The sequence below is a fragment of the Penicillium arizonense genome (assembly GCF_001773325.1).
Source record: "Penicillium arizonense strain CBS 141311 chromosome Unknown PENARI_contig034, whole genome shotgun sequence".
Classification (NCBI taxonomy): domain Eukaryota; kingdom Fungi; phylum Ascomycota; class Eurotiomycetes; order Eurotiales; family Aspergillaceae; genus Penicillium; species Penicillium arizonense.
In genome coordinates this window covers 148,400-166,904 of record NW_019173311.1, presented here as the reverse complement: position 1 = coordinate 166,904, position 18,505 = coordinate 148,400, and the positions used below count along the sequence as shown (strand labels likewise).

The window sequence follows — 18,505 nt, the reverse complement described above, 5'->3', positions numbered from 1 at the left end:
ACAGGAAGCTATGACGTTTAGGGCACGTGAGTTCGGACTATCTCGGTCGGGAAAAACCGGTATCCCGCGGTATGCCGGTCCGGGGGAGATGATCCGGATGTGTCAGCGGTCTTATCTCCTTCCCCACACTTTCCATATCTCTTAACATCCTGGCATTGGAAATTATTTGTGTGGCTCTGTGTATTCTTTCTTTCTTCAATTTCCTCCTTGTCTGTGGTCTTCAGGATCGTGGGTTATTGCTATTAACTGCTGAGTTGCACCCTTGACCAATTGAGCCATTGCCGCCGGGGCAGTGGGATCTCGAACTCTTTCTGGCACATCTCCCTCCCACACCTCGATGTGCTTGTATACTAGGTGTGGGTGTCTGGTCGATTATCGCTTCGTCGCAACTTGGGGCCAAAGAGGATCTAAACGGAGAAAGCGCGAGAGTTCAGACGTGCTTCATTCGTGAAGAGTCCCGCCCTACACTGCCGACTTGAAGTGTTCAAGCTGTATGGCGGCTGGAGAGCATATAGTAAATTCCCACTGTGCTTCTCTCAAGATAGATTCTCGACCAGACGCCCTCTAACCTGCGATGCCGCGTCCCCGGAGGCCTGGTGCGCCAGAGCCCAAGCGTCGAAGTCGCAAAGGATGCTGGTGAGTTCTTGAACACATTCTCAAGTCTTCGCAGCACTGACGGATTATTACTAGGCCATGCAAAGCTCGCAAAGTGAAATGGTAATTCTCCGGTTTGCTCACATGCCGTAGATCTGGCTAACATTGCTACTTCCTCTGCAGTGGCGAAGAGAAACCGGCGTGTCTCAACTGTCAGCGACAGGGCGAATCCTGTGATTATAGCGTCCGGCTGAACTGGGGAGGAAGAACGAAACGGACATCGATCGACTCGCCAAATTCTCAATGCAGTGGGTATGGCGGCGCCGTATTTGGTATTTCGGACTCGTTCACAATCAACAGCATGAGCCCGGGGTCAATTTCAACTCCATCCTCGGTCCCAGCACCGACCAGCAACAATTCTGGAGATGGGTTCATCACTTCTCACCCTGGGGACCTGACATCCCCGGGCGCCATTTCGCCCAGTACACCGGCGCCAGGCATATTTGGCTCCCCAAAACCCGGATCGGGTTCTGAAAGGGTTACATCCCCGAATCAACTCGATGTCCAATTTGCTTCTACATGGGCAGAGCATTCTCCTCCGATGACGACATCGGTATCCTCCAGGGGTTTGTCACAATATCCATTCGGACAGCAGACTTTTGATGGTCTGTCGTTTCCAGCTTCAGCAGATCATGGATCTGGCTTGAGGTCTCTCTCTGCGTTCGCCTTCCACACGAGCCCAGTCTCGCAGCCAGTTTCATTCTTGCGTCACTCTGTGGACGTGTCCAATCATCAGCCAGAGGCATTCATGTTTCACAATAATGATGAAGGGAAGCTTGTCCAAGGTGGCCAGGAGTCAGTCGATGACCATGATGTAGACCTCACTGGGAGCATGAAGAGCGGAACTTCGCGTAGTCCACATGAGACGGGGGCCTTATCTTCCTTGCTGTTTGATTCGCACAAAGCGTCAATTGCAGGAAGCAATACGACCTCGTCCCCGAAACTTGGTGAAATGCCTATGACTATGGGCTCAACACACGACTATCACGATGACTTGAGCCGTGATACCCACAATTCGATTGAAAACGCCAATCAAACCGACCAAGCCTCCCGCGATTCGACAATGGCGCAGAACAAATGGCAGACATATCTCAACAGCGTGACCGACAACTATGGCTTAGACTCTGGGCGTCCTGATCAAGACTTGATGTTTAATAACGACCACGCAGCCATAGATATCAACTACGCGCTGGATTTGATCAGTTCGCGGTGGCAAGACCAGGAATTCTCCAAAGCATCACCCCCCCAACCGACGGTCGATACACAGACACAGTTCTGTAGCGGTTACTATGCGTCCTCAGTGCCGATCAACATCCCGAGATATTTGTCTCCCCTTCCGTCGTCGCTGTTGGAGAACCCTATCAACTTGATGTACTTTCATCACTTCCTCAACCATACTGCGCGAATGCTGGTCCCACATAGCTGTGATAACAATCCGTTCATATCGGTTCTGCCGTCAAGTAAGTTTTAATTTCATTTCATTTCATTTGGGGTACTGACCAGTCAGTGGCAATTGGTGATTCCAATCTCCTCAACTTGCTTCTAGCATATTCTGCCAGTCACCGTGCCCGATACCTAGGACATCCAGAGCCAGCTAACCGAATTGCGCACTGGGTTAGCAAAGTATTCCCAACATTGCGGGTGGCGTTGGAATCTTCAAGCGAAGACATAACCGACAGTCATTTGGCTGCTGCTATCATGCTGTTATCGCTGAAAATTGTGTCACCAGGAACATTCGAGGTTCCCATCACATGGAAAAGCCACCTCAAGCTTGCCCGCGATTTGTTCCTTGCACGAAGCGAGAGAATGGCACAACCAGGAAACAGAATCGGGGCCTTCTTTGCCCGTTGGCTAGGATATCTAGATACTATGGGAGCATTATCCTGTCGCCAAGCCGGTCCCCCGTTGATGATATACAACTCAATCCTGACGGCCTGCTCACCCGATAACCACGATGAATTCATTGTTGACTGTTTCACGGGGTTCACACCTCGCACAGGAGTGTTCCTCATTCGTCTCGCTCGTCTGGTCCAAGAATGCGATAATCAACGTTTCGATGAGATGGGACACTTCCAGCATGACTGGCATGCATCTGCAGACGTGGTGTTAGAAGCACAAGCAGTTCTAGGCGAAATTGATGGGCTAAGTGAGCACGCACATACGAACCCCGATCACCATCAGGGCATTGAATCGTCAGACATGATGGCCATTGAAGAAGCATTCCGGTTTGCTGGACTTTTGCATCTCCACCGGCGTGTCCTTGGATCTCCACCAGACTCTTTTCCCGTGAAGGAGGTCTTGCGTAAGCTCATCGATGCCCTGTCACGGATGCGCCCTGGCGCTGCCACTGAGGTCTGTTCCTTGTTCCCATTGTTCACTGCTGGCTGCGAATCCCGAGATGCGCCACAGCGTTCTAAGCTCTTGGATCGGTTCTTTGTTCTGGAGAGCTCAGGTATGAAGCAGGTATGTTTCCATTCTTTGTCGTTTTCTGGATGAGCAGCACTAATACAAGGCCTATAGATCCAAAATGCGCGTCAATTGATGCAACACTGTTGGGAGCGGAATTTGCCTTGGATCGCCCTGGCTGGAGGACAATTCTTGGGTTAGCTTAGGTATTCATGTAGTCACAACGTCGTGCATTCTTATATGTATGCTTGTGCTAGTGCGGCTACGATTTCGCATCGTGCGCTCAGCGGCTCTTTACATCTTTCCTGGATACCTGTCAGTTTCAATGCGCATTTTGGTCATTTTCAAATCGTATCTTCCTTATGATTACTGCACTCGCAGCCGTTCAAAATCTAACAAGTTGGGACGTGTTGGCTTAAATAGCAGGTCAATTCCACATTACGTTAGGGGTTTAGAATTCTCAACGGTATGCGTCTTTGTATGTATAGTTTCTGTCCAAGCACGGCTTCGGATCATGCTCTGGACATACCGGGGTGGACTTGCCCTAACTCCATTTCCCCGCGCTTGGATCCCCAGAATATCGGCCATCTGTCCGAGATACCCCAATAAAGAGACTTCCCTACCACGGTCAGCATACAGTAGAACACCCCGCTCGTATTCATCTTTCCACTCATAAGCTTCCCCCCACGCCGATCCTACCCCAAACATCCCCAACCTCCGCCGATCATTCCGATGATTGATTCCAAACTATTGCAACCCCTACACGCGGCCAGCAACACCAGTCATCATGATTGGTCCAAGGGGGGTGAAATCCATGCATGGCCATTGAATTTATAAGCTGAGCTTGATTCCCCTCTCTTTAGCTTAGCAAGAACCTAGTCCCTGTTCGTTCTGCACCCCGGGGATTTTCTTCCTCTCGTCTAACATAGTGCGCGCAGCAAACCGGAATTACTGTCGCTCTTTGGTAGCTTCCCCCTGTTGACCGGCGACATCCTGCATAATGGCGCTTTCGAATGATGAAAAACCAGCTCTGGATACTGCGTCTCGCGCCTCGGATCTAGAGAAGGATCCTGACATGAAGGTCGCGGTCGGGTTCGAGGATCCTGATGAAGGGCTGAGCGAGGAGGAAAGGGCAAAGATTGTTTGTGATCCCTTTCTTCGATGTTTTGTACCCATGCATGCATAGATTGTGTGGCTTGTTGCCGGTCTGTTACTGACATGCGCAAACACTATAGGATCGCAAGTTACTTTGGAAGCTCGATCTTCGATTGGTGCCATGGCTCAGTCTGCTATATCTTGTTTCATTCCTTGATCGGTACGAAGTCAACCATGAAATATGCTTCGCTCGCTCGAGAGGGTTCCGAACTGACTTGTACAAAGAACAAATATTGGAAATGCGAAAATCGTCGGCCTCCAAAAAGATCTAGGGATGACGAACGCCCAATACAATGCGTCACTCACCATCTTCTTCGTTTCATACTCTGTCTTCGAGCCCTTGACCAATGTGCTCCTCAAGCGACTGAGGCCAAGCATTTTCATCCCTCTGATAATGATGGCATGGGTGTGTCGATTAGCCCCTACTTTCTATTCCAAAAAGCCAATTCTAACACCACCTAACCAGGGAATCTGCATGACATGTATGGGCTTGGTCAAGAACTACGCCGGCCTAATGGCCGTCCGCTGGTTCCTAGGCCTATCAGAAGCAGGTCTATTCCCCGGCGTAGGCTACTTCCTCTCCTGCTGGTACAAGCGATCCGAATTCGGCGTTCGAATGGCAATCTTCTTCTCGGCCGCCGCACTAGCAGGCTCATTCGGCGGTTTGCTCGCTGCAGCCATTGCCAAGATGGATGGTGTAGGCGGCAAACCCGGGTGGTCATGGATTTTCATCTTGGAAGGACTGGTGACGTTCTTGATTGGCATTGCGTCGTTCTGGTGTGTCTATGACTTCCCAGACCAGGCGAAATTCTTGTCGGATGTTGATCGGAAGCGGGTGCTGAGGAGGTTGGCGCTTGATCAGCAGTCTAGCGCTGAGCATGAGGAGTTTAAGATGGATTACTTTTGGGCCAGTGTTAAGGATTGGAAGACTTATACTGGGGCTATTATCTATATGGGGGCTGATGGGTCTCTTTATGCGTTTTCGCTTTTCGTGCCGACTATTATTAGTGAACTTGTGAGTTTGGTCTTGGGTTTGGTAACAATCTGTGTGCTAACTTTGTCTTGCAGGGTAAATATTTGAATCCCAGATACGGGAGCGTTGTGGTTGAATGCTAATTTGTCTCGTGTCTAGGCTATAGTTCGATCCATGCTCAGCTGCTCAGTGTGCCACCGTACGCCGCTGCAGCAGTTTTGACCGTCGCTGTTGGTTTCATTGCCGACCGAACGCGCCAACGTGGTCTCTGCAACATCTGCGTCTCCTTCCTCGGCATGATTGGCTTCTCCATGCTCCTCGGCTGCAAATCCGCCGGCGGACGATATGCGGGGACATTCTTAGGCGCCATGGGCATTTACCCAGCCATTGCGAATACGATTTCGTGGGCTAGTAACAATACCGAAGGTGAGATCGCTCTCTGGAAGCATGGGCCAAGCTGGACTAACATCCAATTCCATTCTAGGTGTATACAAACGAGGTGTTTCCCTCGGCTTCATCATCGGCTGGGGTAATCTGAACGGAATTGTCTCCTCCAACATCTACCGCGACAACGACAAGCCGACATACTATCCCGGTCACGGAGTCGTGCTCGGCTACCTCGTCCTGTTCTTGTTCGGCGGTTCTGTGGTGCAGTATTTCCTACTGCGACGCGAAAATGCCAAGCGCAGACGCGGTGAGCGTGATCAGTCTATTGAAGGCTTGACTCCGAATCAGATCGAGTTGCTGGGAGACAAGCGGCCGGACTTTATATATACCCTTTGAAATGGCAGTGTCGCAGTGGAGTTGACGAGATATGAATTGAACGTCGTCATCTATCGCGTAACCGTCGCATGGTATAATAAAACAAATAGTCGTAGCTCAAACCCCCCTCACATACTGATTGACAATATCCTGCCCCTTTTTCGGCCCGCGGACAACATGCCGACTGGCCCAACTAACAACAACCCCAGACTCAGGCTCAATCCTGAACGCATAAGCAGTGCGATACATATCATTAATACAAAGATGATTGCCGCGCGCATTCAATACAGTCGTCTCATTCCCAGAGCCCGTAGCCAACACCGCCGATGGAACGGGCGGAGCAACAAACTCGCCGGGATCATTCTGCGCGTCGGACTTGACCTCCGCTGAATCCAGTAGCCCAGATTCGGAGTCGAATTCGAAGTCGTGGAATAGGTAGTCCGCTTCTTCGGGGCCTGGCGCAACTTTCACGAACCAGACGCTTACGCGCCCGGTTTCGGGCCTTAGGCGCCAGATGTATTTCTTTGTCCAGCGAAGACCGGGTTGGGATGCGCCTATGCTGATTGTGCTTGGGATTTCGCCTTCTTCGCAATAGAGCCAGTCTTGGTCGGTTGTGGTGGTGTTGGTGGGGGGTTGGGGGGTGAAGCTTGCTGTGCCGCGTAGCTCGCCGTTTAGGTCCAGGGGGTTCTCGCTTCGGAGGGTGCGAATTAGAGTCCAGCGCGTATTGCTGAGAGAGGTTATGAGGGTTGTGAGCAGCTGGCGAGAAGGTAATGGAGGCATTTTGGTGTAGGTTTTGGGTAAGAATTGGAGATGGGAAGAGTGCGGGGAGGGAAATGTCAAGGCTTAAATGCTCCGCTCGCGTATCTCGGGGCAATTAGAGTCAACTGGCTATCAATATATCGCACTTACCCGTACCCAACACTGAGATCTGGCTAATGTTCAATATCCACAGAAAAATCACAGGATCGCTATCTTAGTACACACTTCAGATAAATGTCCAGAAAATACTTCCAAAGGAGCAGACATATAACCTGATCTCATTGCTTTGCATGGCCTTGAAGCAAAATGCAACAACAAAAAATGACAATAGGTTACATGAAGCTGAGGGCAAATCTGTTCAAATAACTTCGTTCTGGCGCGTCTAGCCAGTCCATGCAGGTACGAACTCTAGCCTGAGTTGATCCACTGTTATCATTCCGTCTAGAAACTGGTTGATTATTACTCGACCTCAAATGAATGATATGTGTTCGTAACTTGAATTAGCCACTGTATTCCGCAGAATGATGAATAACCCATGGAAATGAGGGACCCATGGGGTGGACCCCCTTCCGAGGGCGATTACTCAACTGCCCGGCTGTTTAGCTAACTCCGGTCTTGGAATTACGACATTGATCTAGAATCTATATAAGCCTACTTGAAAAAATCTGTTCATACTTCAAAGTAATGGTCTCGCCGGCGGTCAATGTCGGAAAGAAGATTTCTCTTCCGTGTGTATGCTGAAGCGCATTGGGAGTCTCGAAGCTGACATGTAACGGCGTATTACAGCATTGCCAGCAGAGGTTCTTAGGTCCCAAGGATCTGGGGAAGCTCGGGCTGATGAATAAACTAAATTGATAGGTCTTAATAAGCCTCTTGGGGCGTTTTAACTACTTTTATCAACGAACAGTAGATCCACTTGGTCACATCAGCCGGTCCAGCACAGTCCACGAAATCATGAAAGAAAAACAGAATGCAGACAGGGTGCGAAAGAAAGAGCGTCCTCGAAAGCCTGACAGCCAACAAGTTCTAGAGGTGGGCGACATGTAAAGAAAAAATATATTCGATGACTGATCCCCATTAGAGGCGCCGCGAACAGCTACGTACGGCACAGAAAGCGTATCGCACGCGAAAAGAGAACACCATTACCAACCTGCAGGATCGTGTCCAAGAGCTTGAGGGCGGCATTGAGCAGCTCAGCCAGTCCTTTCTCACCTTCAGTAATCTCCTTTTGGAAACTGGTCTGCTTAGGAATCGTTCGCACGTCACCTCAGCCCTCCGCAAAATAACCCAGCAACAACTTTCGCTTGCTGAGACAGGATGTGCAAGTCCTCACGAACTGAATGTCGTCAACGCTGTTGATGCCACTTCATCCACTGCCACTGGCAACGACGAAAGACGCAGTGGTAATCGCGCAAGGGTGTCGTCAAATGAAAGAGCTCCTAGCGGACTCTCATCAATCCCGATGGAATGGCCTGAGCTGATGCCCTTATACACACAATCATCCCTTTATCAAGGCCAACCGACAACCCCAATCAGTGTTGCCATGGCTCCGCTCGCTAAGGAGTCACCCATTCCGCTATCATCATTACCGAGTCACCCCCCAGCCATTGATCTCGCTAGCTCGATCGAAGAGCAGTGGACTTTTTCACAATATCTAATAAAAATGTGCTGTCAGAATGGGTATCATCTCCTTGTCAACACTCCGAACGACTTCGTGAAGATTCAAGAAGTTTTCGGGCCGTCCGTGCCTCTAGCTGAGCGCAATAATCTCATTTCTTGTTTCCATGCTGGAATGCATGACAAAACTGGAGACCTCATTGATCTCATGGCCACTGTACTTACCCCGTTGCGTTCCAAGAGAGAAGATTATGCATCGGAAGAACTTGCAACTCAGACTGAGGAATTGGAACCGGCCGTCGCATCCGAGGCCGGCGGATGGCTAGATGCCAGTGGTGTACAGAAATTCCTCAGCGAGAGGGGATTTTTCACCCAGGAGAATGGCCTCCCTTTGTCTCGCTCAAACCTCATTTCGTCGCTTCACGTTGCGGCCCTTGTTCAGTGTGAGTATCTGGCGAGGCATACATTGGCTTCAGAATACTAATGAATATAGACCTCGCTACTGAGTGCATTTGCTTCGGCCATGGTCCGGCGTTTCAACGCCAGACTGTTGAGGCTGCATTGTGCCTCGCAGGAAAACCGTGATTTTCTTGTACCCTCTGCGTGATCTTCGAAATAGTTTGTTCTTAAGCCGACGGGCTCTATAACGCTTTTACAAGTATCCCTCATCATTGAGTAACTCATCATTAAAGATTTTGCGGCTGTGAACACTCTCGGCTGCCGAAAATCTCGGTTTTGCGTTTATCCTCGCCAAGAAACCAGCCTCTCCTCGGGAAGGCTATAATGGCCATCACAACCGGCGGGTAGGTTTGACGAGAGGCAAATTCAATGGCGAGAGCATGGTCAACCCCACCCGGTGAGCAGCTACACAGTGCAGCACTTGTCAGCCCAAATTGCTTTGGTGAAAAGGGAAATGTAGGAGAAAACTCATTTTGCAACTAACGCAGTGATTAAAATGGGGCGGTTGGATGAGGATGCCATACTGAGTGAACCTTGAATGGTATAGCACAAATGCTAGATGATCCTGAAGCGAGATTGAAGGGAGTCTGGAGTATCCAAGTTTGAGTGGAAAATTGCTTCGTGGATCACTGGTCACTCATCTACAATAAAATTAGTTACTGACACGTGTTGACTTATACTACATCGTAAATCTTTCGTCTTAGATCAAAGCTAAGTTATTGTTAGTCGTGTTGTGTACATCAGAATGCGGTGGTAATCAATTTGCCGCTGACGTATCGATTGGCCGTGTTAATTACTGAGCATCGCCATAATTAGGTTACTCTCTTCGCAGCCCCCATGGGCAATTATTTGAAATGAATAATCTACGCCCTTTCCGAGATCCTCCCTCTCCACCTGAAAGTATGGCAGATCGCCAAAAGCAACTTTAACATTTTGTGTAGAGACTCACTAATGAAACCAACCTTCTCTAATAAAAGAATTGCACGATGCATTGTATTCAGACCCATTAGATATCAACGACTGAATAAATAGCTTTGTGTAACGATAGTGTTGAGTGGCTTGTACGAGCCAAGTGGCTGAATAAACTAGCCTCAGAGGCTCAAGCATGCGAGTATAAAATGCTCCAAAAAGTTGAGCAGTGGAGCTTCTCTGGATTGGTTATGTTGATCCCCGTGGGAGATTTCATGGAGGAGAGTATTATCGGAATCGTCGGAGTCATCAGAATGACGAGTCACGAGGAGTCTCTAAAATGAGTGATTTCAGACTGTCCCTGAACGGACGAAAAGCCTGAGTGATTTGGGTTGCGTTGTAGTGAGTGGGTGGTGTGAAGATTCGCGTTCTACAGGATATATGGGGTCGTATATATGCAAAGGATTGTAGGTGCTGAGAACACTCTAAAGCTGGCTGGAGGTCTCACAGCCAAGATGCCTTTTTTCAACCCTCATGTGCCGTAGGGTCAGTTTTCTTGGCAACTCAAGCACCGATCTGAATGACGGACTCTTAGTGAACAGGTTAACAAGACTACATCAGGCAAAATATACAATACATACGTATTAAAGAGGCAGATTAAACCGCTCTGCAGTTGCCTCGACGGTGAAAGTCTTTTCAATAAGGGTAGACGAAAACGAAGATGGGCCCCTGTGAACCTTGTGGAGGAAAAAGCTCGTGAACTGTAATGCATGTCTAACTTGCAGTGGCAAGATGCTAAGGCTTGATACTACGCGAGAGAGGGAGAGAGAGCAACACCTGGATGTGGGGACACTTCAGGCGCGCAACGGGAGTGTCATCAGCGGCATGCCAGGGTAGGTCCAAGCACATAAATCGCAGCCATTGACGCGCACCGCAAGAGCCCATAAGTAGATTATGGTCCAATAATCCAGACAGAACTTTGCCTTAATTGCACTATTGCGTTAGCGTACATTAGATATACTTGAACAAGGAGCACTATGAAAAGCGTTAGATGAGGATCTAGACGACGCGCCAGCTAACGAATTAAACGGGCACCGAGGCTTCTTGTTTTTGCATCAATGCCGCCGCTCTCTTCAAATCTTCAACCCCCTTGAGCACATTCTTTGGCTGCCCATCATAGTGGACCTTACGCATCCAGTCGCCCAAAGTCTTGATTCGGCCAGGATGAATTCTATCCAGAAGAGCCATATCTCTGCGTTCGGCGCGACCTTCGCCCCAGTACCTCCACCAAGCCGAGAAATTTTCGCGCCACGTCATGGTCGATTCGTCCCTGACGGCGTTTGGTCCGGCGGCAAAATTCGCCGGAGCGTTCGGAAAAGGCTCGACAGAAGGCAGGTATTCATCAAGAGGTAGATACTTGTGCATTCCTTTCTTTCCCGTCACTTCAGTAAAGACAGTTGCTATATCCGCGAAACTGACTTCATCCGTCGTGACTTTCAGATTCATTCCGGCAGACTTCTGAGGGTTGTCGAACAGCCAAAGAGAATAAGGTCCAATATCCTCAAGAGCTATCAGAGGTATTTTCCCAGATTCTGTGCCGGAAAAGTTCATTAGTCACTTACTGGTCGAGCCAAGTTAACGTATTGGAGAGGTCCAGAGACATACTTGCTGGATTGGCCCAGACAAACGACCCATCAGGTTGCTGAGTGGGGACAAACATGCCATCCCAAAGCATGTTCATATAAGGCCCAGTAGTAAGGATCGAGCTTTTCATCCCTTCCTGTCCTTGAGCTAGAATATACTCTGCAACTCTGCCCTTGGCATCATTGTGTCCCCAGTGGTATTTCTCATCCCAGTTAGCATGCTTAAGAGCGAAGTCCGCGCAGGCATAGACGTAATGCTTCACCCCTTGATGCCTTGCTATTTCATAAGCTCGGCAGCCATAGAACAGCTCATTCTTCTCTCCAAGGGTAAAGCCGTCGGTATTGACCCACGCCCCGTAAACACCTTGAAATGCTCGATGCAAATCTTCCTGGTTGTCTTGTCTGCCTTCAACCAGGGTCACGTTAGGAAGCCTTGCGATTTCTTGCGCACGAGCAGATTTTGCATCTCGAGTCAGCACTCGGACGGCAAAGTATTTGCTCGAGGAGAGAGCTATATGCCAAGGTTAATTATTGGGGAAGAACAGGGAAGAGAGGTAAAGTTAACGCACATTTAACGACCGGCAGGCCTTGCGCGCCAGTACCGCCGATAACTAGAACTGCTCGCATCTTTTGATAACTTCTGGCATATACTCGTTGCTGGATAGGTCGTAATTGCAAGAATGTATAGTAACTCGAAAACCTAGGAAGTACTCACTTTATACAGTTGCTTATTCCAAAAAAAATTGGTTCAGCCCATGGTTACTGACTGATTCACGGAAATGGACCGTGGTAGTGCCGTATCTACAGCCGCGAAATAAAGTTTTGCCAGCTCGATTATTGTTTGATCCGGCCAACTAGATTAGTTCAATGCGTCATTTCGATATGCGTGTGACGCCAGATGCTAGATGATGTATGCTCCCTTTTTTTCTTCATGAGAAATTTACCGTCGGATTGATTATTAACTATCCCGCCACTAAGCAATTAACTAATTTAGCTATCAATCTCCAAACAATGGACCCACTACAGTACCAAATTCAATATACTGATTTAATAATCAACCCGACGCTACAGAGTAGTTACATAGTCAATAGCTATTACGTTGACTCAAGAGACCGAATGACGGAGGTGTTAGTAATCCTACACGCGTTCGTAACGTAGTTCACCGGTCCCACTAATTCACTATTCGCTGGACCAGCTGACTCCCATACTGTCTATATATATGAGACTTTCGTATCGCACCGGAGAGTATGATCACCGTCATATATTGAACTATTTTACTCTAGCATCATAACGCGGGTACTACAACACATCTGCTCTTTTATTGTACGATCCATGATGGCAAAGTGGAAGCATCTTCTTGATAATATTCCCGCGGATTTCCCCGAAGACAAGGCCGTCTTTATGCTTAATCTTCTCCGATTCTACGACCAAGCACAGTATCCGAAAGGAAGCAAACACTCCTCATGCAGCGGCCAGGAAGCCTGGGTTGTGAGATACGTGACAGAATTCCGAAGACTCGCAACCGAGGCCGGCGGCTTCGAATTGGCCTACCTTGGCTTACCCGCCTCAAAGATTGTTGGTGAAGACAGTGAAAATTGGGACGCGGTCGTGTTGGTCAAATATCCGAACATTGAGACCTTCCGCAAGACACTCGGCAGCGACGACTACGCAGCAACCGCGGCCGAACATCGTGACGCCGCGCTACAGGACTGGAAGTTGATTGCCTCGACCCAAGTCATCATTCAAGATTAAAGGCGGCTGCGACGAATATTGGGACTCCCAGAGAGAGAGGTGCAAGAAGTGTAGAGTCATACTCCTCCGTCGATACTTATCATGGCTTGAAAGCTTTCATCTTTTTCAATTCCGTTTATTCATTTGTTTTATATCTTCGTTGTCGTTTAACAAATAGCAGATATGTCGCAATATCCGCTACCTTAGCGTCCACACTTCTCAGAAACCTACTGAACGAGTTGGTTTTACCACAATGATTAGCAATATGGAGTCCGTACGTTCAATTTCTAAAATATATAATATTGTTTCTGTCGAAAAGAATTGCTTGGAAGAGCATTGCCAGTTCTAGTGTGCTTCCGGCCTGCTCCAGGTCTGCTCTAGTTCTCCGGAAGCATCTGCCGCGTAGTCTCTATCTACGAGATAAATATAATTTCAAGCTTCGAACCCCGGCTATCACTATTATATGGAGAACCTAGCTGTACAGCTCAGGGAAACATATGGATCTACGGTCACCGTATAGACTCCTTCCAGACGTGGGTCTTGCACCTGAAGTGTCTGATTATAATTCACCCAATACAGTTTTTGTTAGGTTTGACGTCTGATCCAGTTCAGTCTGGAGCGCCTTACGGGAAGTGGAGAGCCATCGAGGCTACAATAGGCTCTTACATACTCAGGTGCGAGTGTCTGTATTTGCGTTCAAAGGGCGTAAATTTGTTCCCTGGGCCAGACTGGCCAAGACGACAAGTGCGGCGCGAGAAGAGATAGCGGTTTGTTTCAGACAACGCGGATTGCCTCACTCGTCGTCTCATTGCCAAGCAGTAAGCTAAATTAAGAATTATGAGCGGTCGACTTAGATCGTCTCAGCTGTCACTCCCTTAATCCGGTCACGTCAAGGACGACAGTTAACCCACGGATCAACGTCACACAGATCAAGGATGGCCTGTATGTTGGTTCATTCGATGCTCACGAAGCGAGACTGGGTACGATCGACCTCGGCTAGAACAGTCTTGGTCGAAAAAAGGTGCGTACCGCTCGCCGGGCGACGGGTGGGTAGTTCAGGGATAGCGAAGCAACTCTTCTTTCTAGGTACTCTCGGACGACTGCATGCTCACTACACCGGATCAACTGCTTCAGACATGTTCGAATCGCGGGTTGCTATACATAGTTGAGATCATCTACGGTACAACGACACCTTCCGCTCACGATGATGCCGCAGCGAGCGCAAGAATAATACGACCCACAGGGTAGTATCCTCCTATAAAATTCACCATCAGTAGGCTGCAGCCCAATTGATCCGAAGTTATAATTATCTGAAGACCTGACCGACATGCTTCCCTAAATTATGTGTCGGCCTCATTCACCATGCCAGCGCTGGCCAGGTAGTGAGCATAAATCATTATCTCAAAGAATGTTGACCGCATCGTGTGTCCGAGGGAGGTCACGGCCATTCACGCTGTGATGGTCGGCTATGCGGCTAGCCTGACCTGACGGTTGACTCAATGACGCATGGACACTGCCTTCAAATTATTTAGTTCGAACTAGTTCACTGCATAGATCATTATTCATTCCGCCGACGGGAGAATAGTGATCAATCTTGACGATCTAGCTTTAACAAGGTACGGAATCCACCGGGAAGAATTAATAAACATATAGAGGTGGCGAAATCAACTTTTTACCTTGGATTACCAAGTCTAGATTCTCATGCGGAGTGTGGGACGCGCCCTTCTCCAACCGAGGAAAGTGGTTAATAATTGGCGTCCTGCTTGATCATAAGTAGCTAGGTAAACCCTTCCTCCTAGCCAGGTAGAGAAACATCTAGTTATCATCAATTTACTTTTCTTGTCGAACAGTCTTATCTTTTGATCATGGCTAGCCTTGGCACTGACGCTCAATCTTATGAAGGGTTTGTGGAGAACGGCGGTGTCCGGGTTCATTTTCGCACAGCTGGTCAAGGCCCTCTACTGCTTCTGCTCCACGGCTTTCCCGACAATGGAGAAACGTTTAAGGCGCAGGTGGCGGAATTTTCAAAGAAATATACAGTTGTTTGCCCGACCTTACGCGGATTTCCCCCTAGCAGTGTGCCAGATGACGTGGACGCATACGACTTATCGAATGTTGTGGGTGATATGATCACCATCCTCGCCCATTTCAAGGCTGAAAAGGCCATTATTGGCGGTCATGATTTTGGCGGGGCAGCGATTCAGATGCTGGCGCTAATGAGGCCAGAGCTTGTTGCGGGACTAATCCTCATCAACACACCGATTTTGCCAAGGTTCTATGATCTGGTGAATTTTGATGAAGGACAGCAAAAAATGTCCGAGTACACAATAAAATTCATACAATATCAACCTGGCGATGAAAAGAATGAGGCAGATGTTGTGAAATTCATAAGGGATACTGCACGACGGCAAGAAGTAGCGGAGTACATGCGCTCTTCTCCAATGCATGGCATGTTCGCCTTATACAAAAAGAACTATCCCGGTCCACCTTATGGTCAGAATGTCGATACATCACACATGCGTTTTCAAGTCCCGACACTGATAATCTGGGGTGTGGAGGATGAATACTTCTCTCCCAGATTCCTTGACCAACTCCTACAGCATTTCCTTGCACCTACCCGACTCGTCACGTTGCCAGCAACAGGGCATTGGCCATTCCAAGAACAAGCGGAGAAGGTCAACTCGGAGATCTGGTCTTGGCTTGAAATGTTGAAGCTTGGCTAAAGGATTCCAATATCTCTCGGCCGCTGGAATTAGCGACGCTTTGGGAGGTTATTTCCAGTTACACGTTATCTTTCCTTGGTGGCAGGTAAGCGCGGTGGGGCATGGGCTTTTATCATTTTGGATGTTCACACATGCAGGTGATTTTGTTTTTTTCATTGAGTAGAAATCGATTTCTAGTCGAGTCTTTTTCCACTATCAGGGTTGTCCGGAAAACTACAAAATCAGAGTTCGCAGACCTGTTGAAGATCGACAAGCCCCTTTCCAATGTAGTAGATTATCTGTATTTGCTGATGAGGAGTTTAGACAAATGCATGGCACGGGCCTTGTTGTCTTTTAAGCTGTGCAGGACATGTATCGTTCAGCAGAAGAGAATAAACAGCTCTTTGTTCACAAATAAAAGCTGAGCTTTACAAGATACTGTATTTGATTCCCCGGTTTTCATTGACGACTGTAGTAATTTGGAAATGACCTAACAATCGACGCCGATTTGCGTGGTCCTAGCTACAAGACTCCGTGGACACGCCACTATTATCAATACGTAATCTAGCCATAGGAGATATGTATGTTAATAGACTTAGAGTAAGAAGCTTGCATGCCGAGTGTCTAAAGAGCGCTCCCTATATATCCGTTCGAAAGACATGTTTGTTTTCCACATTTCATATATATATAAATCAGTGATCAAAAGTTAAGGGTGTTTGTGGTTTCTCATTGGTATCGACTAGGCTAGTCTGTATATAAGCATTTCCCGCTAGCCCGTTACACAGGTTAGCGTCAGTCTCTTCATACAATACAACCTATTGTACTTACTACATGCGTAACTAGGCCATCTACCTCGCTTATCCACCTAAACCTAGAGACTGCGTGGTCTCACAAAATGCTAAGGATGGAGATCCTTTTAATATTGACCTATGTATATATACGTGTGTGTCTGCGTCGAGGCATACTGTATCAATTGGCTTCAATTTGTTCCGGTCTTGTTCTGACGACTCCAATTATTCCCTAGGCAATCACTCGCCTCCAAAGCTTCAATGGCATCGGACCCGGACTCAGATTTGTCGTCTCGCGGATTGGAGGGTTCCAGTCAGGATGAGGCAACGCAAACTCAAATCGGTGTACCAAAGAAGCAATGAGGACTGTTTGTTCTAGGTAGCTAATATTCCGGCCAATGCAGCCTCGCGCCCCGGTACTGAAGGGAATAAAATATGGCTGTAGAGATTTGCCCTCCTCTCCTAACCACCGCTCCGGCTTATAGATATTATGATCCTTGAAAACCGACTCTTGGTGATGCATCACAAAAGACGAAATGCTGACCGATGTGTCTCCAGCGACATATTCGTTGAGGATCAAAGTACCTTCCATAGGCGTTCGGCGAGGCAAACCAAATACAATGGGTGGGAGCATTCGAAGACTCTCGTCTATGCATGCTCGGAGATATGGCAGGTGTTTGACTTTGCCATATGGTGCAACGACCTCATCTTCTTCCAAAACTTCGTCAAGCTCCTCACGAAGCTTAGCCAGGCATTTGGGATTTCTCAGCAGGAAAAAGAGAGCGTTTCGAAGCGCAATAGCTGTGGTATCGTGTCCCGCATTCATCATAATATTAATCTCTGCGACGATCTCCCCCCATTCTAGATTGTGAGGTGTTCCGTTTTTGTCTCCCATTAGAACGGTAAAGAAATCGTCCAATTTCTCGCCATTCATATGTCGCTTCAGTCGTGTAGTCGCACGGTTATAAACAATACCGCCCCAATCCCCATCTAACCGCCACATACGCCGATAGCTTGACGAGACCACTTTGCTAAGTCGGCGAAGGGTCTTGAACCAGTCGTAAGACCAGATCAACTGGTATGATACCCTCTGTGTAGCAGTATGACATTCACGGAAGGAGACATCTTTAACTGTGCCATCCTTGCTCTCAGACTTCACTGTGTCGAATCCCTCATCAAGAAAACCGAGATCTTCGCTAAGACCAATATTCGCGATCGCAGCTGCGGTCCACAGGACTGTCCAGTTTCGATAATCAACCGTTAGATCTTCCTCGTTTGGATTCTGATTTGGAGGCAGTGGATCAGTGCACCGCTTGTCAAACGCCTTGATGAGTTTTGCGCTGACGTCCGCCACCTTGAACTCCCACTCTTCAAGATTCTTGACCGCATAGGCGCTTGACAGCACCTTTCTCTTCCGGGCATGTTCCTTTTTGTCCACGACATCTGCAAGGTGGGCGTGTGAGCCTCCAGTCTCGGAGTAGAAACGATCCTTGATGCAACTTGTATTGTGACCGTAGATATCCTTGATGGCGTTGGGATCGGAGTAAGATAGCGAGTTCGGACCGACTCGTAAAACGGGATGCTTTTTGTGGGCTTCGAAGAGATTGCGTGAACGGAAGCCTTTGTGGGCTTCGTAAATAAACGGTATATCTGATATGCCGGACAAAAGGTAGAAATTGGGATATTTCCTGAGACCCTTTGGGTCAAGAAAGTACTTGATGACTGGGATCACTAAGAAGTACCCCAACACGACCAGAGCTAATGCGAGGGCATACATTGTGTGCCAACGGGATAAATTAAAGACACGAAGTTATCCATTCTCAAGAAAGAGTGAGATCCAAGGCCGCTAATATAAGTTTCGAGATGTTAGCAATGGGGGTTTGACATTTCGGAGGCATAGTTCGGCGAGAGTTACATATATTTGGCTAGCCACGTCAATAATCATTA

At 48.2% G+C, this 18,505-nt stretch overlaps 8 protein-coding genes across 8 annotated transcripts; 5 read left to right on the top strand and 3 right to left on the bottom strand.

The window, feature by feature from the left end:
* Positions 1-574: 574 nt before the first annotated feature.
* PENARI_c034G00800 (Zn(II)2Cys6 transcription factor) lies at positions 575-3,174 on the top strand (the record flags this gene model as incomplete). Its single annotated transcript, XM_022636682.1, has 5 exons — positions 575-636; positions 691-717; positions 778-2,114; positions 2,162-3,106; positions 3,167-3,174. 5 exons carry the CDS (start codon positions 575-577, stop codon positions 3,172-3,174), a joined length of 2,379 nt encoding a protein of 792 aa, XP_022483393.1.
* An 886-nt stretch (positions 3,175-4,060) lies between these two features.
* PENARI_c034G09783 (uncharacterized protein) lies at positions 4,061-5,971 on the top strand (the record flags this gene model as incomplete). The annotated part of the gene is made up of 6 exons (XM_022636739.1): positions 4,061-4,201; positions 4,296-4,375; positions 4,441-4,621; positions 4,682-5,261; positions 5,348-5,614; positions 5,673-5,971. 6 exons carry the CDS (start codon positions 4,061-4,063, stop codon positions 5,969-5,971), a joined length of 1,548 nt encoding a protein of 515 aa, XP_022483441.1.
* A 96-nt stretch (positions 5,972-6,067) lies between these two features.
* Positions 6,068-6,730, bottom strand: PENARI_c034G10260 (uncharacterized protein; the record flags this gene model as incomplete). Its single annotated transcript, XM_022636743.1, has 1 exon — positions 6,068-6,730. The coding sequence occupies one exon, from the start codon at positions 6,728-6,730 to the stop codon at positions 6,068-6,070; it is 663 nt and encodes a 220-aa protein (XP_022483460.1).
* A 933-nt stretch (positions 6,731-7,663) lies between these two features.
* Positions 7,664-8,911, top strand: PENARI_c034G05584 (bZIP transcription factor; the record flags this gene model as incomplete). Its single annotated transcript, XM_022636710.1, has 3 exons — positions 7,664-7,741; positions 7,791-8,769; positions 8,820-8,911. 3 exons carry the CDS (start codon positions 7,664-7,666, stop codon positions 8,909-8,911), a joined length of 1,149 nt encoding a protein of 382 aa, XP_022483465.1.
* Positions 8,912-10,777: 1,866 nt separating this feature from the next.
* PENARI_c034G04895 (NmrA/HSCARG family protein) lies at positions 10,778-11,964 on the bottom strand (the record flags this gene model as incomplete). Its single annotated transcript, XM_022636705.1, has 3 exons — positions 10,778-11,286; positions 11,360-11,848; positions 11,907-11,964. The coding sequence occupies 3 exons, from the start codon at positions 11,962-11,964 to the stop codon at positions 10,778-10,780; spliced, it is 1,056 nt and encodes a 351-aa protein (XP_022483448.1).
* Positions 11,965-12,672: 708 nt separating this feature from the next.
* Positions 12,673-13,089, top strand: PENARI_c034G08341 (uncharacterized protein; the record flags this gene model as incomplete). The annotated part of the gene is made up of 1 exon (XM_022636733.1): positions 12,673-13,089. The coding sequence occupies one exon, from the start codon at positions 12,673-12,675 to the stop codon at positions 13,087-13,089; it is 417 nt and encodes a 138-aa protein (XP_022483406.1).
* Positions 13,090-14,933: 1,844 nt separating this feature from the next.
* Positions 14,934-15,791, top strand: PENARI_c034G10609 (alpha/beta fold hydrolase; the record flags this gene model as incomplete). The annotated part of the gene is made up of 1 exon (XM_022636744.1): positions 14,934-15,791. One exon carries the CDS (start codon positions 14,934-14,936, stop codon positions 15,789-15,791), a length of 858 nt encoding a protein of 285 aa, XP_022483425.1.
* Positions 15,792-16,790: 999 nt separating this feature from the next.
* Positions 16,791-18,335, bottom strand: PENARI_c034G12188 (cytochrome P450; the record flags this gene model as incomplete). The annotated part of the gene is made up of 1 exon (XM_022636750.1): positions 16,791-18,335. One exon carries the CDS (start codon positions 18,333-18,335, stop codon positions 16,791-16,793), a length of 1,545 nt encoding a protein of 514 aa, XP_022483454.1.
* Between the last annotated feature and the right edge of the window lie 170 nt (positions 18,336-18,505).